Source organism: Kogia breviceps, chromosome 3 (genome assembly GCF_026419965.1).
Source record: "Kogia breviceps isolate mKogBre1 chromosome 3, mKogBre1 haplotype 1, whole genome shotgun sequence".
Classification (NCBI taxonomy): domain Eukaryota; kingdom Metazoa; phylum Chordata; class Mammalia; order Artiodactyla; family Physeteridae; genus Kogia; species Kogia breviceps.
The window spans coordinates 60,550,864-60,577,146 of record NC_081312.1 but is presented as its reverse complement, the minus strand read 5'-3'; the positions used below and the strand labels follow the sequence as shown (position 1 = coordinate 60,577,146).

General features: G+C 35.3%; 1 protein-coding gene across 2 annotated transcripts in view; it reads right to left on the bottom strand.

Annotated features, from left to right (window-relative positions):
* Positions 1–7,522: 7,522 nt before the first annotated feature.
* SEC23A (SEC23 homolog A, COPII coat complex component) overlaps positions 7,523–26,283 on the bottom strand; it is a 63,937-nt gene continuing 45,176 nt past the window's right edge. For both annotated transcript variants that reach the window (XM_067028559.1, XM_059059127.2), the window contains exons 15-20: positions 24,621–24,698; positions 22,217–22,378; positions 19,711–19,797; positions 17,934–18,089; positions 16,189–16,254; positions 7,523–8,937 (exon numbers count right to left, since the gene is read on the bottom strand). In XM_067028559.1, coding sequence (XP_066884660.1) covers positions 8,848–8,937; positions 16,189–16,254; positions 17,934–18,089; positions 19,711–19,797; positions 22,217–22,378; positions 24,621–24,698 — 639 coding nt within the window. In that variant the 3' untranslated portion in view covers positions 7,523–8,847. The remainder of the gene's footprint in view (positions 8,938–16,188; positions 16,255–17,933; positions 18,090–19,710; positions 19,798–22,216; positions 22,379–24,620; positions 24,699–26,283) is intronic.

The following is a 26,283-nucleotide window of genomic DNA, read 5'->3' as shown; positions in this document are numbered from 1 at the left end:
AGTCAGACAGCTAATGATATCGACTTAAAACTGAAAGGTACAGATGGAAAAGCAGATGCAGCTGTCGCCCATAAGGCTGAGCAAGCACAACGGGCGCCATGAATGTTCTTGCCAGAGAACCTGCAATAATAAAACGTTAGCTCCCTGAAACCCTGCTGGACTTCAGACTCCAAATGGAAACTAATCATTAGAGTCATTTACAACAAGCCATGTCAAAATGTGTATGATAATAAGTGAACATAATTGAAAAGGCCTACTGTAAATAAATATATAAGAAGATGAGAAGATACAACAGGGCTTCCCTGGTGGCGCAGTGGTTGAGAATCCGCCTGCCGATGCAGGGGACACGGGTTCGTGCCCCTGTCCGGGAAGATCCCACATGCCGCGGAGCGGCTGGGCCCGTGAGCCATGGCCGCTGAGCCTGCGCGTCTGGAGCCTGTGCTCCGCAACGGGAGAGGCCACAACAGTGAGAGGCCCGTGTACCACAAAAAAAAAAAAAAAAAGAGAGAAGATACAACAAACACAGAACAGTAGTCTGTTGGTCTAAAGACTGCTCAGACTGTCAAATTTATTTTTCTAACTCCAGGAATATCCATGTCTATCTAACCCATAATGGTTATCTAAGTAACTAATAAACATACCTAATTAAGAACACTTCATAATATGCCTTGGCTTTCACGGTCCTAAAAAATGGTATGCATCTTCCCTAACATACTTAAAGGCAATTATTAACTAAGTTTATTACTCAGAATCTCATTTTCTCAACAACCCTATCAAAATATAGAAGCTCATTCTGGGTATTATCAAAACCCAGGATTCAATGAAAACATTCTCTTCAGTTATATGATATTGTACTCCCATTAATATTTCAGTAACTTGATAGCTTTTAAAAATAAATTTATTTATTTATTTTTAATTTATTTTTGGCTGTGTTGTGTCTTCATTGCTGCGCGTGGGCTTTCTCTAGTTGCAGTGAGCGGGGGCTACTCTTCGTTGCAGTGTGCGGGGCTTCTCATTGCGGTGGCTTCTCTTGTTGCAGAGCATGGGCTCTAGGCGTGCGGGCTTCAGGAGTTGTGGCACGTGGGCTCAGTAGTTGTGGGTCACGGGCTCTAGAGCACAGGCTTGGTAGTTGTGGTGCACGGGCTTAGTTGCTCCACGGCATGTGGGATCTTCCCAGACCAGGGCTCGAACCCACGTCCCCTGCATTGGCAGGCGGATGCTTAACCACTGCCACCACCAGGGAAGTGCCGATGGCCTTTTTAATAGAAATACTTCCTTGCTGAAAAAGATGCATTTGATAAATCAGTTGGCTTAATGTTCTCATTAAAAATAGAATTTTAGAATTCAACATTTCAAGAGACCATACATGATGGAATAATCTGTGCTCAACGGAGGAGGACTGTGTCTGACTCTGTGCTCCCTACCTACCTTGTTAGCACTTAGTCAAAAATTAAATAAGAGCAACCTCATCTAACCCATAGCTTCAGTTATCAGTTTTATGCTTACAGTTCCCAAACCTGAGTCTCCCGATTCCAGAATGCACATCTCCAACTGACTGCTGGACTTCTTCTTATGGAAGTTCCAAACCATGGTGAAAATGTTGCTTCCAGCTGAACTTGCTATTTAAATTGTGGTCCAGAAAGCAGCAATGGTATCTGTCACCTGGGAGCTTGTTAGAAATGCAAAAATCTCAGACTCAATTTCAAACCTTCAAAATCTGCATTTTTATCATTACTAGGTGATTCCTATACCTGGTCAAGTTTGAGAAGCACTGCGCTACGATTCTCTCATCTCTGTTGAATTTTTCTTCACAAATGTTTTCAAACATGCAAAATACTTGACCTATCAGCATCTCACAAGGATTTTATGAAGATTAATTTTTAAACCTCTGAGGATTAAGTTATTTTTAAATTGCCTTGAAGACAGGCAGTATCAGCCCTAAACCACTAAATCTAGTGAAATGTGACCCTTCCTCATTGGAGGTTCTTTAATCAGTACACTTATCACTTCTAATGACATTTTTACTGTAATTCATAAGTAATCTGCAGATTTGTTATTCTTAGAAAATATTCTAACCCCTACAAAAATTGTTGATTTTATGGATTTCCCTGTTTTGCCAAAACAAACGGTGCAGTCCTTAGAACAGGTAAATGTATACATAGGATCATTCTGTGGCTGCTTCACCCTGTTAAGGCAGCTAAGCAAGATCTTGACACAGATCAGAAAATAGAATTTTCCCCAGCAGATCAGGCCACATTTCCCCTAGGAAACAGATTTGCACCACCAGCCTCTTAATGCTCTTTTCTCACCTAAATATGTACTCCGGTTACTGAAGTTGGGAAACACATAGTGCTCTGTTGGAAAGTATGTGCATGGTGTCCTGCTTGGAAAGCATATTTCTAAACTGGCACACACTTCCTGCATTATGGGCTGCCTCACTCTCTTTTAATGACAGTATCAGAGTGCCAGATGGCTTTGCGGGTCAATGGTTATAGTCCTCAGAATGTGTTGTGTAAAACAGATTTAAATGTTCACCATCAAATTCTGGTCAAGGCTTATTTTGGTATGTCACATATTAATCCCTCCCAATTCACTATCTTTTCTCTAAAAGTGTAAGTCACTTGTAGCACTCAGCAATTTACAGCTCTCTTGTCTTACTTGTCACTGCAAGTGTCCTACAGAGGTCAGATGATCAACCATCAGGGATACTGTGAGGGAATTCTTGAACTGGGAAAGGAGATAGGACTTAATGACCTCAATGGACTCTTTTAACTACAAAATTCCACAATTTCTCAACTTCATAACTACTTCTACATTCATAAGTAGTAAGTGTATGATTTTAACATCGTTTTCCCTGAAATTCATTAAATGATTAATTTTAATTGAACAACTAAATAATTAAACAACTAAACAATGATGCTACTTAATTGGCCTGGACAAAAAATAAATTGAATAATTATTCATTTAAGATTTCCAGTAAAATTATTCAGAAGATAAGCTGATACCCAATTTTCTTCTTAGCTTTAGAAATGGGTTTAAGACTTTCAGAGCTATTATCTTTTTGGTTTTATGAAACATCTCCATTTATTTTGTTTGTTTTCTATCTCGTTAAAATTCTTATTTTATCATTATTATTTCCTCTGCCCTTCTTTCCTTAGATTTGTTGTTGCTTTTCATTTTCTTCAATTGAATACAAAGTTCATTTATTTTCAATCCTTCTTCTCCAGTTGCATTTAAAACAATATATATCCCTCAATATATAATCCTTTTTCCCATACCACAGGTTTTGATAGAGTACTTTCATTGTTCAATTCTAAATATGTTGTAATTTTCATTGAAATTTCTTATATAATTATGAGTAAATCAAACCTGATTGTTTAGTGTCCGAGGACAATAGTGTAACAAGGACAGAACACTAGGTTTGAGTGTTATCACCATATGCCAGCAATTCCAAATAATGTCAGTGATAAAATACTCCAAAATGAAACAATTTTTATTGGTCTACAATCTATACAATTGCTATGGCTACTGCTGAGTTTTAATAATATGTGTATAACCTTCTGATTAGTACATTGTTACTACTTATCCTTTCATAAACATTGTGTTCTCCATGGAACTTGATTCAGAGAACTCCCATACAATCCAGTCCCAATATACACAGACACCCTTGCACTTGGAAGGTTAAGTTAGTAACATTTTTTAAATCATTACAGCTCCCTTGGGAAGATTTTGTGTCTTCAATACCTATGGTTCTAAATATCCTGGTGTTTAAACAGTAGGTTCAAAAAATACCAGCACAGTAATTACAAAGATGAAAAAACAATTCTCTCAATCTATATGACCACTTGGAGTTTTTGTTTGTTATTAAATTTTGAAACAGTGAAACACTGTGAACTCTGAGGTGTAATTTCTTCTGTAAGCACAAATTTTAGTGTGTATATGGAAACTTTTACTGAATTTTGGTATCTTTACAATTAAAATTGTCTTTTTAAACTATTGCTTTAAAACTAAAGGACTAACCAAGAAAATAAACCAGTACATTAGTGGCACAATTTAGAAATTTTTCTTGGTGTGAAGTTTTAGATGAGGTTGATCAGAAATCAAAACGGTTGCAGCCTAAACAGAATTGAACAATGTACAGTAAAACATTTAAAGTTTTTAAGTTGTTCCTCAAAGAGCAGCACACAGCAATTGTAGAGAAGACTATTAGCTATGCAATGACAAAATGTAAGATAGGCATTTACACTGAAGAATCAAATTCAAAAAATGCCAGGAAAGCAACAAAAAGATGTTGGTCTTAAATGGTCAGAAGAAACTAAAAGAGCAATGTTCAAATGCCTTGATCATTTTCACCATAAATGGACATTTGTTCTAAATCAATGGATCAAATAATGTCAATATTCACCAGCACTGAGCCATTTGCTCTCCTTTTTGCAAAAGAAAAATTTTGGAGGGTTTTCCCAAATGTAATAGGAATTTATCTTGAATTTTCTGGTTTATATATTTTAGTGGAATTTTTCAGACCAAGAAGCTTTTTGAAAGCCACTAAAATAAATCCTAAAAAAACAGTTTTAAGAATTTATGAATTTATTGTGCAATGGAATTTTTATGAATCTCTATCAAACTTATCTTTGATTTCCTATTCGTGTATCTGTTGCTTTAAATGAAAAAAAAAAAAAAAAAACTTTTGAAATTAATAAAAAGTGTTCTTCAATCAACTATGAACAAAGAATGACCAACCTGGCTATACTCTGTAGAGCATGGGTACATGAAAAGACCAATTTTTATAAAGTCTTAAGACACATTTGCAGAAGGTTCAAAAATAGTACATGTAGGGCTTCCCTGGTGGCGCGGTGGTTGAGAATCCGCCTGCTGATGCAGGGGACACGGGTTCGTGTCCCGGTCCGGGAAGATCCCACATGCCGCGGAGCGGCTGGGCCCGTGAGCCATGGCCACTGAGCCTGAGCGTTCGGAGCCTGTCCCATGCTCCGCAACGGGAGAGGCCACAACAGCGAGAGGCCCGCGTACCGAAAAAAAAAAAAAAAAAAAAAAAAAAAAAAATAGTACATGTAATATTGTTTATTACAGTGAAAGACCAATAAGTAGATATTTTTCCATTTTCACAAAATTCACTAAAAAATATTAATCCCTTATTTCTTCCTTTTTGTGTTTATTTACCATGCTTTCCCATTTGCCATGCTGCCTTTTTTTTAAACATCTTTATTAGAGTATAATTGCTTTACAATGGTGTGTTAGTTTCTGCTTTGTAACAAACTGAATCAGCTATACATATACATATATCCCCATGTGTCTTCACTCTTGCATCTCCCTCCCTCCCAACCCTCCCTATCCCACCCCTCTAAGTGGTCACAAAGCACCGAGCTGATCTCCCTGTCATGCTGCCTTCTTAATCTTTCTTGCCTTCTCTTGATTGATAAAATTACTTTTATTGCTTCTTTTCCCCTACTGTTTGGAAGTTACACATTCTGGTTTAAAACGTATGTATCCTGGTTTTATCTTTGTTACCCTTAACTTTTAAAAATACATAGCTAATTTTATGTTGATCTAACAAAGCCTGAAGTTAATATTTCTATCCACCTTCCAAATGCTTTAGATGCATTACTTTATATTTTTTTCTATGTTTACTTAAGTTAAAAAAATCCTTTATATTCCAGGATCACATCTTCAACCCAAATAATTGGGCTTTATTTCAGTATAAGCCATAGATAGGGGTGAGAGAGAAAAAAAATCTGATTTAGTAATGTAACTTCACTATTACATACTTGGTATTGCATTCCTATTATTATAGTCACCAGATAATACATTAAACTTAGACCAGCTTTTGTTTCAATATATTAAACAAAGAAGGTAGAATGAACATAAGAAGAATGTATTAATTTCATAAACTACTAAAAAGCAAACAAGAAACAGAAATATCTCTAGAATTACTTGATAAAATGCTCAAGATGAATACAAATTGAGCACATAAGAGTACAAGATGTATGCATGTACATCAGAAACAGGAAAAAGATAAATTAAAATGTAAAGCTAGACGTTAGAAAACAAATAATCCTAATTTGTCAGTAGTGTTTGAAAATTAACTGAAAAAATATGTTCATTTTTTTAACAGCCAAGTGCAATGAGCCACAGCATTTAGTTTGTTAACAACCAATAAAGAATGCATTTGCTCTTGTCACTATATTGACCCCAAACATCACACCTAAGACTAATGCTTAAGTAGAACTAGACACCACCCTCCAGCACTACCTTTCCAATTGCATCCTTTGTACTATTTCTAGGAGAGAGCTATGGATTTGATGTGTAGTATACAATGTTACCAGGTCAAAGTGTTTGGATTTCATTATGAGAGCAGAGGAAATGACATAATCATATCCACGTTGCAGTGAATTGAAGAGAAAGATGGAGAAAAAGAGACTGGGGAAAGCAGACTGGTTAGAAGGCTATTTCAACAAACCAGGTGAGATATGATGAAGGTAGAATAGCAGTAAGATGGAGAACAGTAAACAGATTAGGGAGATATTACAGAGATAGAATTGGTATAATTTGGTTACTAAAGATGTTGAGGAGAGTAAGAGTTGAAAATGATTCCTTAGTTTCTGGTCTGGACTGGAAAACAAGCACATTCCTTAGATGCAGTCTGGGCTACGGTATATGAGAGGGAAGTTTATCAAGTGGGGAACTGGATAGAGAAAGTATCAGATCATTTTTGATCAGCCAATAAAAGCATAAATTTATTCTGTTACAACAAAATATAAGTGTGCATGGATGAGATCTAAAGTCATTTTCAGAGATAAAGCCACTAGGGGTAAGTAGATTCAAGAATGAATTCCCTAATAGTTCTGGACACACCAAAGCTTCTCAGTGCTGCTAGTGATTTAGCAAATATTCGTTATCCACTCTAAGTTCATTAAAAGGGTTAAACATTTCTTCCTTCAAGTCTATTTAAATAGCTAGCAATTTAGTAATAGCTAAATTATACACAAAAATTATCCAGGGTGACTTCTTTCAAATGGTAAGCTAAAAGGGTATGATGATATATTTGTTCATCCTTATCCCTTAAATACAGAGATACTTTAGTACCTTCGGCTGTAACTGATTTAGAAGTAGAGGACAGTTTAGGAGTAAGTAGCAGCTCATCACTCAAGAGAAGAAAAAACAATGCATTCTTAAAGAATATAAGTTAAGGGGCCAGGCAAACTAAACATGTATCATCATCACAGGGATTTTCCTCAGTTCCTTATAGCAAAAACAAATTAACTATTTGGGAGATGAAAATGCTCTAAAATTGATTGTGGTTATGGCTACACAACTCCATGAATATTCTAAAAACCATTGAGCTTTACACTTCAAATGGGTGAATTGTGTAATATGTGAATTAAACCTCAATAAAGCTGTTATTTTTTAAAATGAGTAACTTTTTAATCCACTAATATCAGGTTTTATAAACGCTTTAATTTTACATTAGGCTTTTCAGGCTTACTAGGTTTCAAAATAAGCAGGAAAACAGAGAAAAAGTATATTTTATTGGTATTTAGACCTAGCACAGTTCAATTCAAATAAAATGGAACAGAGCAACTTATTTACTCTAATTGAATATAACATATAAACAAATTTTTTTAAGTTTCTGTCTATTTTACCATCAAATGATAGTGTTCATGCAAGTACAATCATGACACTGTCCTTCTGGGCCCATATCATAGCACCACCTTTTATGTGCAGTACTTGATGTAAATTTCATTGTCAAACATATCTGGCTTTAGCAATGTAAACATCTGCTACAAGTAAACTTTAAAAGGTAAAAGTGAATGATACTAATGAATAAATCAAAATAGAACTGAACGTCACATGATAAAATTCAACAGAATATTAGATAATACTGTTTCAATAAGAACTACAACTTAATAAAGTTCAAAAAATGGAAGCAAAAACCAAAAGTAGTGTGTAAACTCCCAAAATAGTTTAAAATACTGAAGGATATAATGTAAAATTTACCTTAGTAAAACAAAGGGAAACAACAAAACCATGCAGTGAATACCAAATTTGGTTTAGAAGTTACAAAAGTCCTTTTTCTGCAAAGCCTTTCTAAAATGTACTGTGCCAAACTGTTTATTTTCTATCTCCCTTTATTAAAAAAATTATCACTTTTAATCACATAGTTGAGTACTTTTTGGGAATTTCACATATGTTGTCAACTGTGGAATTGTTACCCCAAAAAACTTTCATCTCTAAACTATTTTTTCAAATGACCAAAAACATTAAATTATCTTCATGAAAATTACCATATATAAAGTCAAATAATTCCTAAACAAATCATCATAAAAATAAATCTGCCTTAACAGAGTAAATACAGAAATAGTGTATACGTAAGTGCTGAAAATCACAGAAAAATATTCAATGAATAGGCAAAAATTCTCACATTTATCATTACTGTTGATGATCTTGTTTACTTTTTGGTTAAAATTAAGAAACAAGTTTTCAAAAGGTCAAGAACATTCAGTGCCACTTTGAATTTGTCTGCAACATACAAATGAGTTATATATCTCTGTAGTACAAGGCAGACTTTACTTTTTAACATGTTATAAAGACCTCAAATTTCTAAAACCAGTTATAATACTGAGGCAAGCAAAACAAATTTGTTCTTATTGCTCTTATATTCTAGCTTAATCTACAAACATGAACATTTTTCCATTTGTTGTTTCAAACCATACTAATACAAAAAGAGTCTAGAGAGATCTCTCTATTGGTTTCCACAGATTAACTGAAAAAGGGGGAAAAAAATTGAAATATTATTTCATCTTCTTAAGTGTTCTTAATATGTTTAGCACATCAAGCAGCACTTGACACAGCAAGTTTCTTTAAGTGATCCATAAACACTTGTAAACTAACATCATCTGTGAGAATAGGTGCTCCAGACTCCTAGAGGAAAAGAAAGATATTTTCTATGATTAAAACACAGGAGATGATACCTTAAAGTGTATAAGCAAATGTGTAAAAAAATAGACAAGGAAATCATTTTAAGCAGAATAATGTCTATGCTCCTGTTGTATAATAAAGAATCTGCTGGCCTTTGTCCCAGATTCCTGTCCCAGACTCCTGAGAGGGAAACTACATCCTTAGAATTTCCTGATAGTAGTATCTGTTATTCATGAGCCCCTCAGATCACACCTGAGTTTATGCTATGAGATGAGATGACTCAGGATAGGGACCAGTCACCAGAAAGATCAACCATGTAATTAGATGCCTGGGCTTTAAGAGAGCCTGACCTCCAGGGAGGAAGAGATGCAGGGCTAGAGATTCAATCAATCATGCCTAAGAGAAACAAAGGCAAAAACAATAAAACCACTGGATACCAAAGCCCAGCGGAGCTTCCTGTTTGAGGAATACATCAATGTGCTGCGAGGGTGACGCATCCTGATTCTATGGGAAAAGGGCACAGAAGCTCTGTATCTGGGACCCTCCCAGACCTTGCTGTCTCTTCATTTAGCTGGACCTAACTTGTAACTTTTATAATAAAACTGTAATCATAAATATAGTGCTTTCCTGAGTTCTGTGAGTTGTTCTAGGGAATTACCAAACCTGGGGAGGGGGGTAATGGGAACTGACCCCCCACCCACTCTACCCACCCACTGCCCACCCCACCACCCTCCCTTTCTCATCACCCCCACACACACACGGATTTGTAGCCAGTCGGTCAGAAGTGTGGGTAACCTGAGATTCGACTTTCGGCTGGCATCTGAAGTCAGGGCAGTCTCATGGACCATGTCCTTTAACTTTTGGAGTCTGCACTAACCCCATGTGGTCAGAGTCATATTTGTACCGCAGTTTACCAATTGGCCTTACAATAGCTCCATCCCCAACTTAATCTTTAAAGTTGTAAAGTGTTCATTTGTCTTGAATGTATTGGTGTTTTTACCACTACTAAGAAATAAGTCTCCCTTATTGCTGCCTGTTTACTAAAATAAAATTCCACTCACACATTTTAGCAGAACCATCAGATGGAAGGAAGAGAATTTATATCATTTTAAAAATAAACTATACTTATATTTTTTCATTCAAGTAATTTTAATTGATTTCTGTGGGTTCTAAGTAATTAACAAGGGTTAGGGAAAATTCCTAACTTCTATTTTAATAAAAACTGTGTTGATTACCTTAGTAATCCAATCCACTAATAATGAAATTTTATTGTAACAAGAAAGTTTTTCTAGAATATTTTATATCAGGATTTTTAAAGTTTTCACCTGATATCCAGTTTCTTATTTATCAGTATATATAAAATATCTAAAACAAGGAAATTAAGTAATTTTCAGAGGATATCAGCAAGTTAGTGGCAAATATGAGCTCTGACTTTATAGCTCTTGTGGTTCTAGGCTGGCATAGGCACAGATATGCCATAACCTCTCCTGAATAATGGAAAATCAATTTTATTATGTGTTTTCATATGTGAATTTATAAGAACTTGAAAAACTTGATAATGAAGGGAGACAACAGCACTGGAATTAAGAGCTCAGAGTTTGGAACCACACTGCCGAGCTCACATCCTGGCTCTGCCACTTACTTAACCTCTCTGAATCTTAGTTTCCTCATTTTTAAAATACAGATAATAACAGAACCTATTTCACATGGTTGTTATAATGATTAAATGAGTTAAACTTTGTAAAGCAAATAGAACAATACCTGACACACACAGTAGGCATATAACATTACTATTATTATACCTGAATTTTTTCCATTTTACATATTTTTCCACCTCAGTTCACCCAATCCCAGATCTATTTCTCCTAGTCAAGACAAAATATATAGAGATTTTCTAATTCATATACTGTGATCTTATTTGAAGTGATTAATACTAATGCTCAACTCAATCTTATAAAAAATTTGCAGTTGATTGATCTCAATTTTACAACTGCACTCTTTTTCTCTTTAAAATATATCCAGGATTAAGCAAAAAGTTCCAAGCTTTATATCATTCAGTATATGAAGCACTATAGCAACAGAGACCTCCAGCACAGTCACAGAAGCAGTGTTGCAGTGGTGCCCTCTTCAGGCCATCGGTGGATAATACTTAACACTGGGTACTTGATTTCTGACAAAAAGAAAACTAAGGTATTAAATTCCATAATTTTTAGTAAAATGCTTGGCTACCATGTTAACTCCCTAAATTTCAATCATCAATTTAGCTTAATGGTTAAAAATTCTGATTCTGGGGTTAGAATAACCTAGGTTCAAATCCAGACCCTGTCACAGTTTAGCTGTGTGATTTTGAGGTAAGTTAACTTAAACTATATAAGCCTCAATTTCCTCTTTTGAAAAATAGGATTAATAGTACTCACCTTACAGGAGTGTTTTAACAAATAGAAGTGTATGAAAATCTTAGCATAATGACTAAAACACAGTACAGATTCAGTTTATTGGCTATTATCTATAAAAATATTAACATAATTTCTCTTACAAAAATCATAGGTCAAAAAAGACCTTAGGGCTCTTGGTTTCTTTCTTACTTCTAATTAACATATTTATTTAATTTTGACATTTCAAACAGCATTACAGGAAAGGGATGTTTTCAAATTTAACAAAACATAAAGACTGAGAAACACTGATTTAAATATGTCAGACCAAAATTTCATTGTTTTTAGACACATGAACAAGTTTAATACAAATGAGAGATTTTTCAAATAGTTTGGAACCAATCTGAAAAAAAGAAATGGTCTAAGTAAAATCCTATAGAAATTTTTTTGTTTTGTTTTTGTGAGAATCTATTCATAGAAGATAGGATCAAATGTCAGCTTCCCCCAAAGGTGTAACTGTAACTAAATCCTAAATTTTGCTAAATCAAATGCATTTTTGGGGGCCTTTCCTGGCAGTCCAGTGGTTAAGACTTAGCACTCCCAATGCAGGGGGAGCAGGTTCGATCCCTGCTTGGGGAACTAAGACCCCACATGATGTGCAGTGTGCAGCGGCCAAAAAATTACAAAAATTTTTAAAGTGCACTCCTGGAAAAGATGATTATATTTTCTAAAATGCAACAATGAGAAGAAACCCAAACTGTCTTCAACTGCCTCTCTGAGGAAAACACTTTATAAAAAATCTAAGGAGAGACAGACCTGATAACAATGTAATTAAAACCACCATATAGTATAAGGATATAATTTAACTTAATGACTGTAAATATTTAAATAACTTTTTATCAAATCAATAAAAAGAATTCATTTAATAACAAGTAAGTACACTTAAGTTTCTCCAAAGGTGATGGCTTTCAAAATTGAGTACTGAATAGATGAATGGGTGGATGGATAAACAAATGAGCGAATCAGATAAACAATATGCATGTTTGTTCCTTTGCCTGAGATTTCCTTCTCCATCATATTCACCCAATGAAATAATCTCCGTCTTTCAGGGTCTGGCTTAAGTGTTAGGGCTCTTGTTTATGTCTCTAATGCCCCTACTTCCAGGCAGTAATAATTAAACTTCAGTTTAAAATAGGTTTTCTTTCCTATCTTAAATATCTTTAGAGAGACTTTTTTTCCAGTGATAACAAGGAAAACTAATAACTAATATTTACTGAGTATTACTGGGCATATCAAGTATATGTCATCAAACTCTATAACAGACAAGGAAGAGAAGGCATAGGAAGTTTAGTAACCGGCAGAGTTTTCAATAACCAGCCCAGAATGATGCCTCTCCATGTTTAACAGCTCAACAAGTTCCTTACTTTATGTCTTCCATCTACATCTCCATGTTGTAATTTAAACCTCCCAAAACAAGGAACAAGCCATTATTTCCAAGAACTAAACCATGCTTTTTTAATGCAGAAATTCAGCCACAAAGAGATAGATTTTATTTGGTCTTCATAATGTGAGCTCACAACATTTTGTTAATTGAATTATGTGTATGGCAACAATCATCTGGAGGGGAGGAACACTACCCCCTTTAGAAAAGGATTTGTGTACCCTCCCCACAAACCCTAGTCTGCCATAGCCCGCTGCCCCCAGGTATTGCTTTTTGACACTGAGAGTCAAGTTTTCTTATATGCAGCCAGCTTCACTCATTTGTTCACCTGGTCCCTAGGGGCACGTGATATGTGACCCCTGACAAGTACTATTTTAAAGTATCCTTCAACCCTTTAACTTCCCCTTCATATTGATTATTCACCATTTCCATTAACTCTATTTATTGGTGCTACTTTTCTAAATTCTTGTAATTTTCTTTTCTTAAATAAGTTCTTCTTAAGTTGTGGGATCCAGAACCAAAACCAATACTCAGTTAACTAGAGTTAAGTATCATCTTCTCTTGCTTTCTTATATTCCCTATAGCTGTTTTTGATCTTTTCTATTTTCTAGTCCTTAACCCCAGCATTTCTCTCTCTTAGCAAATAATCTTTTACTGAAAAGAAAGTGGCTTATCCAATGTGAGTTTTCTCTCCACCTCAAAATCTTTCTCTGTCTTTACCCTTCTTCTCATCCTTTGCTTTTGCAGAAAGAAATGTCCTGCCTCCTTACCAATGCTTAACCATTATACAATGTGTGTGATCACACTGTCTTCTTTTGAGGAATTTAAACATCTATACGCTGTTCTTTTGTGTCTCCCCTACATTAGCTCCTTACACTTGGTCCACAAATAAATTCTGTGCCCTTACTCTAATAACAATCATCCTACTCTTCACTCAGGCTAAATTTGCAAAAGAATCATTTACACACACACACACACAGACACACACAAAGAATCATTTACACTTATGACCTCCACTTCTTTACCACCTACTAATTCCTTACAATCTATCTGCTACTCAACCACTATATTAAAACTCCTTACCGAGGGCCAAAAATAACCTCCTAGTCATCAAATCAAGTGTCTGCAGCACCTCAATATTTGCTACTCCCTTCTTCCTTCTGTAACGTCCTCCCTCGTCATTTAGGATGTGGTATTCTTCTCATTTTCCTTCCACTTCTCTGATTATTTATAAAATATTCCTACCACTTGTACTTCCTCAAGGTTTTATCTCATCCTTGCTTTGCCTCTCTATTCTCTCCTTGGACAAGAATTTACTGTGATGACTTTAAGTATCACTTGTCTATGAATCCTTGCCCTGATTACCAAACCCAAATTCTCAACAATCTCCTCAATTTGGGCATCTAGATGGTATCTCAAACTCAAAGTCTAAACCCAAACATTTTCAGGAATTCCCTGGTGGTCCAGTAGTTAGGACTCTGTGCTCTCACTGCCGAGGGACAGGATTCAATCCCTGGTCAGGGAACTAAGATCCCACAAACAATGCGGCAAAAAAATAAAATCAAACATAAAATAAAAAATAAATAAAATCAAACATTTTCTTTTTACCCTCCCACTTCCTGGCACATGTTCTCCTCAGTTACCCAGGCTCAAAACCCCATTTACCTTGTTCTCCCTCAACTATTTATTTTTCAGAAATTCAAACCGAGAGAAAAGTACAATGAACAAACACCCACATACTCTAAACATAAAATCAACAATTAACATTTGCCACATTTTCTTTATGTTTCTATATATTTTTCCTTTTCTTTTTCTTCTTGTTAAATAATTTCTGCAAGTTGAAGACATCATGATATTTTACCCCCAAACACTTCAGGATATATCTCTCAAGATCGAGGACAATCTCCTACATAGCCACAACACCATTATCACACTCAAGAAATTTAATAATATTATACTAGTATCTGACATATAGTCCACATTCAAATATCACAAATCATCCCAATTATGTTCTTTATAAGCTGTTCACTCTCTCTAATCCAGAATTCAGTCAGAATTCACATTTTGCATACAGCTGTCTTGCCCTGGAGTAAGTTTTACTTTCCTTCAACTTCTAATCAAATCTCACTGAGTCTACTTTTGAAACATTGCTCAAATCTACTCTCTTTCACCATCTTGTCTTCTTTCCCTCTCACTTGGATTACTTCGATAGATACAGTTTCAACCTATACACTGCTCCCAATTAATCTTAAGATTCGACTGTATTATCTAAGACTCAAATTTGCCCCTCTGTCCAAAAACCTTCAATAACATTCCATTACTTAACCAAATAAAGACTCAGCTCCTCAGTCCTCAGCCTGGCATTCAAGAGCCTCCACAATCTGGCTGCACAATATATTGCCAATTTATAGCTCTACTATTCATCCCTACATGTACCCTTTACCTTATTCCATACTGTCTTCTACCTAGAATTCCCTTCCTCATACAATTTCTACTTACTGGATTAATAACCACTCTAAAAGGAAATGTCTCTTTTTCTGAGCTCTATTCTGACACCCTCTCCTGCTGCCACCATGTGACCTCTTCCACTCCTCCTCATCTATCCCCCTATAATACTTTACATCTTCCTAAAAGCATATAGCCGGGCTTCCCTGGTGGCGCAGTGGTTGAGAATCCGCCTGCCGATGCAGGGGACACGGGTTCGTGCCCTGGTCCGGGAAGATCCCACATGCCGCGGAGCGACTGGGCCCGTGAGCCATGGCCGCTAGGCCTGCGCGTCCGGAGCCTGTGCTCCGCAACGGGAGAGGCCACAGCAGTGAGAGGCCCGCATACCAAAAAAAAAAAAAAAAAAAAAAAAAAAAAGCATATAGCCCACTCCGCCTTGTACTTTAACTACTTAGGTATGTATTTTATTTCTAATACTAGACTACAAGCTCTTCAAAGGCAGGGATGATCACTGTGGATCTTAAAGTACCAATATAGAGTCATGAAGATTGGAACACTTGATAAATGTTGATATATTGTATCAAGAGGTAGGACTTCCACCAAATTAAAATATATTAATAATGATTTCCAGGTTTCCAGCCTCTCCTGCTCAACCACAATCCCTGACCACTCCCAGCTTACTGTGGCCTTTTATGGTTCATAGTCTAGCATTCAGCTTGAATCATCACCTCCTATCTCATATTCTATACTTTATTGCTTTTTATCTCAAGGGTAAAGTGTTAAACTTGAAATATGAAGGGGTTCTATCTATTTGATATAATCACTTTTTTATTTTCTGTGGTGCCACCAAATGCTAATTCTATTTTTGACTCTTATTTTTTTATTACTTTTCCAACAGAAATTACCAAGTACATAGGAAAAAATGTAGCTTTCACTAAAATAACAAACTATGATAACACAAAGAAATAATTTCCAACATCTGCTATTTACACTTACCTGTCCCCAGGCATACATATTATTATGAGTCTGTGAAGGGTTGACTTTTGAAAGCAGGAAACGTGCCTTAAAAGCAAAGAAGAAATAACATTATCCATCAAAAATAGATTTGGTCAATATAGGCTAAACAAATGTATTATACCATCTAAACTCAATTTTATTTAATATGTTTTGGTCAAATTAACTTTATTAAAATGCAACTTTAAAAAATGAACTAAATTTTGAAATATATAGGCCACTAAATCACTAATTATTTACACATAAATAATAAATATAACCTCTTCTCACCAAATCATACATACATAATAACATTCATAGTAACAAATACAAATTGTTGAGTACAAAACTCAGCATATAAAGATTATGTCTGCAACAATTATGACAAGGTTACTGTGACATTTACCAAATACCTGGTCTGAAACGTCATCAGAGGTTGGAAGTCCCCAAAAATGATAAAAATAAAAACCATGAAAACCTATACATGTTCTTTTAAACAATGACTCTCAAACTTTTTTAAACTGTGGCTATTCTATGAGAGCACTTACCCAACATTTTACCCATCTATCCACTATGCCTTATCATCATTAAATAATAACCAGAATAAAAGAGGAAGACAGCACTACATGTGGTGAAACATCAATGAGAGAACCAGTCATAAATTATTATTATATGTTGGAAGAACAAGGACAGTCCTGTCTTTTGAAATTTAGTACCATATAAAATCTTTTTCTACTCTAAAAGTAGAAACACAAGAGCACTGGCTCAAGAGTCAGAACGTCTGGATTCAAATCCCAGTTCCTCCATTTACTATGTTTCCTTGGCCACAAGTATCCTAAGTCTCAGTTTTATTATCTGTAAAATGGAGATAACAATAGGATTGCTATGAGAATCAAATGAGAGAAGGTATGTAAAGTGCTAACTATCAGCTTTGCAAATTCTCAATACAGGGTAGCTTCTATTATAGTAAAACCCTAATAATAATTGCTATCATTTCTGAATAATAGTTACTGATATTTAATACCTACTATGTAATATTGTGCTAGGCACTAGGGATACATTAATAAACAAAGTAACATCTGTGCTTTTAAGGAACAAGTGAAACAAACTTACAATAATCTATAATTTATATAACTCTAATAAGAATTACAAGGGAGCAGTAAAAGTGTTTTAAGAGTGTATGTTAAGGGGTCCTGAGTCTTCTGTAAGGCCCAAAAGGGCTACATGTACATGTACATGTATCTTATTTAATCCTCATAATTCTAAAAATTACACACCTTTTTACAATGCCATAATGCTTTCCTATTATATTTCCTAGAAAATTGAAATGATAGAATGAGGAAAACAGAAAAACATTGTTACCACAAACTTCATATTCATAGACTTTACCAGTAAGTAAACAGATTGAAGAAAAGTACACTAAATTATTTCCCAAGTTGTTCATATCTTCTTGCTCAACTAAGCTTGCATACTACCATAATGCCATCCTGGCTCTTTACCAGAGCTGGGCTGGAGGAAGAAGATGGGATACACCACTAGCTTTAGACAGCTAGTCAATAATCTTACTGCTCTGCTCTCAAAGCTAAAGCAAAAAGCAAGCATACCTTCCCCTGGAAACCATCTGCCCATCTCCTTCCTTTTTCACGTGCCTGGTGAAGCAGTCTATTCAAATTAACATCAGAAGGCAAGTAGGATCAACTGGTAAAACCAGCAACAAACAAACACACAAACAAATTAACAGTACTTACCTGACTGCCCCCATGTTCCGTGTCAATGTATCTCGGCATTGGAAATCTGGAGTGAAGGATCTCCTGTGCATCATCCACTGGGGCTTGCAGAAGGTGGCGGAAATTTTCATATTCTGGCATGTCCTGGTATCCCGACTTACGCCACTGAGCTATGGTCTAATTTTACAACAGTTAAAAAATTATGACTTTTTTTCTTGCCTAACCAAAAACTTTAAGAGAAGATTTTTTTTTCAAACGAAGCAATCTTCAGAAAATAAGAAAATTATAGAACATTATCCTATTTATTTTTTTTAAGTTACAAATTTTTTTTAAGTTACAAATGCTAATTTCAGTATTCTTAAGTAAGTAGATGCAAAATTAGGATATTTCTTCTCCTTTAAATGTAAAAAGAAATAATAATTCAGCCAGAAAAATTGTAAAACATTATACTTATATTAATGTTAGCTAAAAGCTATCTATCTAAGTTTATGACAAATAAGGGGGATTTTCACTACAGAAGATTTCCCAGAGACTTCAAAATTAATGACTTACCATAATGAAGTCTGTACCAATGGAGTTACATTCTCCCAAGATATATAAACATAAAAACTTTAATAATAATAGCAATAATATTATAAAAATAATATACTTATAAAAGAGCATCTGAATCAATTGTTTTACTAAGGAAAATGACTCCAAAAACCATGTAATTAAATCATCCATAAATTTAAAACTGGCTTGATTTCTAAGTTAACTGAATCAATCAATGTATACTCTATATTGCTTTATATCTCCGTATTTAACAGAGGAACAGTCATCTGCATTTCTGATTTCTCATTTAAGTACATTAATGAGCTATTTGAAGAAACAAAAGTATGAAAAGACAAAAGATATAAGCAAAAAACCTAGCTCTGTCATATCATAGGCATTATTCTTAAAAGGTAAACTGCACTAGTAACTGGTATCAATTAAAAATGATAATCAATAGGTCTTTTTAAAAGTCCTGGATAATATCACTTAAAGTAATATTTTCAATAAGGTCTTCACCATTACAGTGCAAATCTAAAATCATTTACAATTAAAATACTGGAAAAATATATCTGCTGAAGTTACTAGAATACTAGACTATAAGCTTGAGTGTAGGTTTGTGAAAAAAAGAGATCTGTATCTCTCAAAGAATCTAGATTTCAGTGCTTTCTTAAACAGAGGAAGCACTTAAATACTGGCTGAATGAATAAATGCAGGAATGAACAGAGTTATGCTAAATACCTAGATTAAAGTTTAACTGCTACTCAAATATTCTGCTCTTTTCATTTACCATTCCAATTAACTGAAGTTATAAATTTTAATTAATTTGTGCTTTACATCAGTTTTTAGAATCAAGTGAAATATTTTTTTAAATACTTCATGTGGAATACTACTCAAATGGTTACATGAAATAATGAAAAGGAAAGCCTGCCTACTGACAAAGGCTGACTTTTCCCCTCTCAATGTCTTCAGGTAAAACCCAAAAGTATGATATGCTAACACTCTTACTTTCACAACTATGCTTTGTATAAAATCCATTTCTCCAATTATGTGTGGACAAACAGACAAAATAACCACAGATGGGTCAATTGCAAATTAAGTCTAAAAACTTGTAGAAGGAAGAATCACACTTTACACATATCTTATAAAAGTGGAAATAAAGCTTATCACAGAGGAAACACTAGTCATACAGTAAAGGGGGGAAAGCTTCTATGAATAAAAAGACTTTAGCGGACCTACGTGCTTAGCTTTAAGTGCTATGGACTCTTACCTCACCATGATAAATCAAAATCTGGAAAAATGTGTCCATGAGGAGAATACGATCTGCAAGAATGCTGCTGCTATCAAGAAGAACCGGCTGACACGAAGAAAACAATGAAAGAGGAAGCAGGAAAAAATAATTAAAAACATAAAATTGATCTTTCTAGGATATTTTAAATTTTTAAATTTATTATCTTATTATATAAAACCTCTTGGTATTAGGAATTCTCAAAGTTTATTTCAATTTAACTTTGAGGAATCTCTAAACTGAAGTAACAATTGAAAAATAGAGTCCAGTCAAGAGGAAAGAGTTCTAACTGATGGTGGCACCACTGAGTGAGAGGGGAAAAGCTTGGGACAGAACAAATTTGGAGATGGAAAAATAGTACTGAACATGAAATAGAAGGAAGTGGCCTGAACTTGGGTATCACAGGCATAAAGATGGTAATTAAAGCTATATGGTGAGACTGCACCACTTAGAGAAGGGGAAACTAGAGAAGAAGTCAGAGATTGAGCCCGGAGCACACCAACACTTAGAGGTCGGAAAGGGAGAAACCAGCAGGGAGAGACTGAGAAGGAACAGGCAGTGAGGAGGAGGAAAACCAGTAGGTGTTGTAGATTGTCAGAGAAGCCTAGAGCAAGAGGTTTTCAAGGAGAATCCTCAAGGTAAATATTGTTGAGAGTTCCGGCAAGATGAAGGCTTTGGTGACCTTGATAAGAGTTGTTTCAGTATAATTTGGGGACAAGAGGAGTTCCCTGGTTGCCTAGTGGTTAGCATCCTGAACTTTCACTGCTGTGGCCTGGGTTCAATCCCTGGTCAGGAAACTGAGATCCCGCAAGCTGCACGGCGCGACCAAATAAAAAATAAATAAAAAACAAAAAAATTAGGGACAAGAGTTTGACTAATACAGGTTGAGAAGAGAATGTGACGTGGAACATATAAACAAGTAACTTTCTGCATTTAGCTGTGACTGGGACCAGAGAAATGTGGTGGCAATTAGAGAAAATGTGAAGTCCAGGGGCTTTTTGTTTAACATGAGCGCTATTAAGGTTTCTGTGTTCATGAGAATGATCCTGATGAGAGAAAGTGATGATGCAGAAGAGAAAGAGGATAACTTCAAAAGCAAAGTCTTAAGAAATGAAGCTAATGGGATTCATGGATTAAACAGAGAGTTTGAAATTTGATAGGAGTAGGCAGTGGGACTCCAGTTTTCTTCTAAACAGTTTTCTACATTTTCCAGATGTCTACAACTTACATATATTACTATGATAATAAGAAAAAACGTTACTTCTAAAACTTTTTTCCTGATTCAAAGAACTACAAGACCAAATATAGACCAACATATTAAAAATGTATTTTCTAGAAAAGTAGAAACTATGACAAATTACTTTAAAAATTATAGTAACAAAATACAACATTTTAGGGAACTTCCCTGGTGGCGCAGTGGCTAAGAATCCACCTGCCAATGCAGGGGACACAGGCTCGAGCCCTGGTCCGGGAAGATCCCACATGCTGCGGAACAACTAAGCAAGCCCATGCACCACAACTACTGAGCCTGTGCTCTAGAGCCCATGAGCCACAACTACTAAGTCTGCGTGACACAACTACTCAAGCCCAGGTGCCTAGAACCCATGCTCCGCAACAAGAGAAGCCACTGCAATGAGAAGCCTGTGCACCACAACGAAGAGTAGCCCCCGCTCTCCACAACTAGAGAAAGCCTGGGTGCAGTGACAAAGACCCAAAGCAGCCAAAAACAAATAAATAAATTTTTTTTTAAATACAACATTTTACCCACTATTTTTTACAAAACAGTGAATAAAGGCATCATTAGAGATCATTAATCAGTAGATATTATAAATATTCTCTTTATAATAAACCTTCCTAAAGTATTACTTTCAAATATAGTCACTATATACTTTTAAGTAGTGAAACAGATCATTTTAACCTTAGAACGGAAAAACTCTTTATTTAATAATAGGTTAAAATAAGTGTGACAGTTTGCTAAGAAGGCAAAATGGATGACTTTATCACTTTTTAAAGTATATCTTTATAATCAACTGTATCTTATGTTCCAAAAAGACTACAGGAGAATGAGACTGTATTAAAACAAGAAGTTCTGTTTAGACAGAATGCCCTAATTGTCAGACACTAAACTCTGGAAGACAGTTTCTAGAATCATCACTACCTCTAGACATTGTTAAAGACATAAGAATAATCATGAGCCCTATAGGATTTAATCAACTAAACGACTAGACAAAATGATCTTTAAAAAGTCTCTTCTACCTCACTGTTGTTTTATTTTTTAATGATTTCCTAATACAGCCTAGCATTGTATATAGCATATAGTAAGCACTCATGAATATTTTTAAGTGAATATATGAATAACTTAAGATAACTACACTTGAATTAAATTCTTGTATTTAATAACTATATTTCAAGAAAAACCTAGTTGTTTTATTTTTTTAATAGCACACATCACAGTAACAAAACCAATTTCTTTTACTGCCCCTCTTACCTCTGGTGGTCCACTAAAAGAATATGCATACAGAATAGGCTGAATCATGATTAGAGACTGGGTCAAATCTTGACGCATAAAATGGTGACGATAATATGAACTCTCGTCAGGACTATTGTTAAAAACTTGCAAGAAAGGAGATCTTCTTAAATGAAACATAAACTACAAGATAAAACATGTGAGATAACTTTTACTGATTTTAATATTACAGCAAGTTGACTGCTACAAAAGCATTTGATTACAACCATTAACAGAATAAAACAACACCTTACAATAAGAACATTCTAAATTGTATTTCTCAGAAGAATCTTATTCATGATATTTATCAGTTACTTAAAAATATAATTCAACAACAACTTAAAAATTAAAGCAAAAAAGGTGACTCAAAAGGAAAACAAGAATAGGGACAACAACCCCTTGCTCAGATCTAAGTTATGAGAGACTGATGCTAGGTGACGCATTAGCAGCAACCTTTGTTTTTATTCTTCATCTCTCTGTCCACATCTCTGAGCTCTTTTATTTCTATTCATTACCACCACCAAAAGACTCTAAGAGAACATAAAAATAGATTAACAGACAGATCCCCAAAACTGCACTGGTTTAAAAAAAAAGGACTTGTACATACCCACTTATTTCTTAATATTTAAGGTCTCCTTTATCCTTAAGAAACATTCTCTAGACTTTGTTTCATAATTTCTTTCTCCTTTCATTTTCTCCCCTTCTACCTACTCCTCATGTGAAAGAGATCAAAAGGGGGGTGAATTAGGCCTGGATGAAGGACAGCTACACTATCCTTTGACATGAGGGCTCTTTGATATAATCAATAGGATCAGCTCCAAAATACTCCCATTTGTCTTTTAGTTACTTCTCTCAACTTCCTTCAGCCCTCAGGTCTCAAGTGCCTACATGCTGCCCTGCCTGGGACTCATTCCACAGCTCTCTCCCAACACATGCCACTCATTGAAATTCTTATTCCTGTTCCTTTTTTCAGTGATCCATAATTCACTGAGAGGCTCTCTCATCCCTTACCACTTCAATCATTCTTGTTTACTTACAAAAATGTATAATTGGTAAATCTGGGGGTAAATATTTTATAAATGAAGACCTCCCTTAGATTTAGTTTATGTCACCTTTTAGAAGATCATAAGGCTTTGAAAACCCAAAGAAAAAAGCACTTCTGGATCCTCTGGCTCTCTACTTTCAATGAGAGGAAAAGATGGGATGCCCAGATCTCTTGGAAGATCCAAAAGCCCAAAGAGAAGGCTTGGAGAGGGAGAGAAGAGAAAGTAAGGAAAGTGTAGAGAATTTAGTCAAATACTTAGACCAATGCCCTCAATTCCCTTTCCTATTAGTTTCTCTATGAAGATGAGGCCTGAGAATTCCCAAAACACAAAGGGTTGCCTCCCTTAAGACAAATAGACCCTGCCTTTTCCTAGCTCCCCAAAACCTCAACCAATGATTTAGGAAAGTCTCCCCGTATAAACATGGAGCTTCTAGGTTACAGATCACTAAACGATTTTCAAAAAATAAATATAGCTCTTATACTTCAACTTAATAAAGTTGAAGCTTTAAACAAATTTTTTGTGAGCAAAAATTTGAATTTCCACATCTCAATATTAATCATCCTTCCAGTCTGAGCTAAAACAAAATACTACCTCTTCTATAAAGATATATCAAATCATCCATTTGGAAGGATTCTTTAAAGTTTCCTTTAAATGTTATATATCTCTCATAGTATTTCTCACTTTCTTTCCTGTGTTGTTTATGTATATTTCATATCTCACCCTTCAGAATGACAGCTCCTTGAAAGTGGGATCCATGTCAGCCATCTTTATTCTCCTAAATTCCTTGCACATAGTATATACGTAGTTGAATAAATATTATCTCTATTACTCATTATATAAACAACCTAGACTTTTAAAACTATCTATCAAAACAACAGATAGACTCCACTACCCAAGTGGAAAAGGTTCTGGAAGATAAATCAAATTAGCTTCTTTTCTATTTATCTGGGATGTCCCCATAAAGTTGTTCTCAGGCAATGAGACCATGCTATAAGACTAGCTAAAGATTTGTAAAATTACTTCCTTTTGGTACTACTGTAATTAGTTAGATCCCTTATATCAGATGGAAAGCTAATCTGCTTCACACCTAATTCTACTCCACAGTAGGGTTCCAGTGTAAATTTCTACTCAACACAAATAAATGCTATCTGCAAGGCCATCATAAAAATACTACATACTTTTCACTAGCTATTCAAGCATAATACTAATTTCTTAGCTATCTCAAAACTTAAAACCTAACCAAAAGACTGACCCTATAAAATGAGTAATAAAAGACAACAGGAAAAGTGAAACCCAATGCTACTGTCAACACTAAGAACACAGACCTTTTATCTACTTACCTGTGGATAAAGGGAGAAAGTTTCTGAAAATCTGAAGGAACTTGGATCATCTTTGTGATACTCTCCAAATTTCTGACACTAAATAAAATAAAACATGTTAGTAATATATTCCCTGGCACAGAGCTAAAACTTTGTCTATGCATACTCCATTTTTTTGAATGTTTGAATGTTTGTCACTTTTAATTCAGCAACTATGAACAACCATAAAGAATTCTGTTTAAAAAAAGAATTTCCAAATCTGTTCTGTATGATAACACCCAAAATTGCTTGGGACACAAATTAAAGAGAGCAAATATGTCCCATCAGCTGCATACTCTATTTTTAAAGTTATTACTCTTTAGGAGGCAAGATACTTGATATAGGATAAAACTGGAATATTACTTATAGACTTACCAAGAGAATGATTACAACCAAAGACATAAACTTGAATTTTGGAAACAAATAATACATTGTTCTAATGCAAAACAACTCATCTTAAAATGTTTGAATTTTTTTAAACTGTCTCTGATAGCAAATAAAGAGCTCTTGGACGATGCCCAGAAGAGCTCAACAGGCACCCCCTAAAACTCTACCTAAAAAAGACAATAGTCTACTGACAGAAAGATGCACTATCAAAATACCATAGTGGCTCCAAAGGCAAATTGATGGTATAAAATTGGGTACACTAGAAACAAGACCAAAAAGAAAGAATTGTTGAAGAAAAGCAAGATCAACAGGTAAACCGGTAAAGAAATGCAAAGGCAGGGCTTCCCTGGTGGCGCAGTGGTTGAGAATCTGCCTGCCGATGCAGGGGACGTGGGTTCGTGCCCCGGTCCGGGAGGATCCCACGTGCCGCGGAGCAACTAAGCCCGTGAGCCACGGCCGCTGAGCCTGCGCGTCCGGAGCCTGTGCTCCGCAACGGGAGAGGCCACAGCAGTGAGAGGCCCGCGTACCGCAAAAAAAAAAAAAAAAAAAAAAAAAAAAAGAAATGCAAAGGCAGAAAGTGGAAGGAAATCAAGGAGACACATACTCTAGCAACAGAGAAGTAAACCCTCTATGATAATGTGACAAAAGGCATCTAAATAACTGAGATAATCCACAAGAAAGTGCTTAGCACAATGACTGACACTAAGCACTCAATAAATGTTAGTTTCCTCTCATTCTTGAGGAAAGTCTCTGACCTAAAAAGTTTTTATAGTACTTATGTAACTGGTCTACTTCCTGGCGACATTTATCGGTACTTGAATATGATCAAGGGCAAAAATAATAAGCAAAAAATAACAAAAGGTTCACTGCTGCAAGTAGTACAGGACTTTTACAGCCTAAAATGTTCAACTAAATAATTTATGTAGTTATCTGTGCCTTAAAGAGCACATACAAAGGCCTAATTGGTTTGATCACATTTTTTGGCTTCTAGGAAAAATCATTTCAGAACCACAGTTATCCAAAGGATAGAAAAGCTATAGTTGTAGCACTAATCCTCAGAAAATAGATCTTGGTATGTGGGAATAAGAATGTTTCTGTCTTCAAAGCCCCCTAATAACACTTCACTGACGAAACTTATAGATTTAGATAATAATCTTCCCTGTCCAGTATGAAAGCCACTAGCTATGATGCAATTTAAATTAATTTAATCTGTATTAAAATCCAGTTCCTCAGTTGCACTAGCCATATTTCAAGTGCT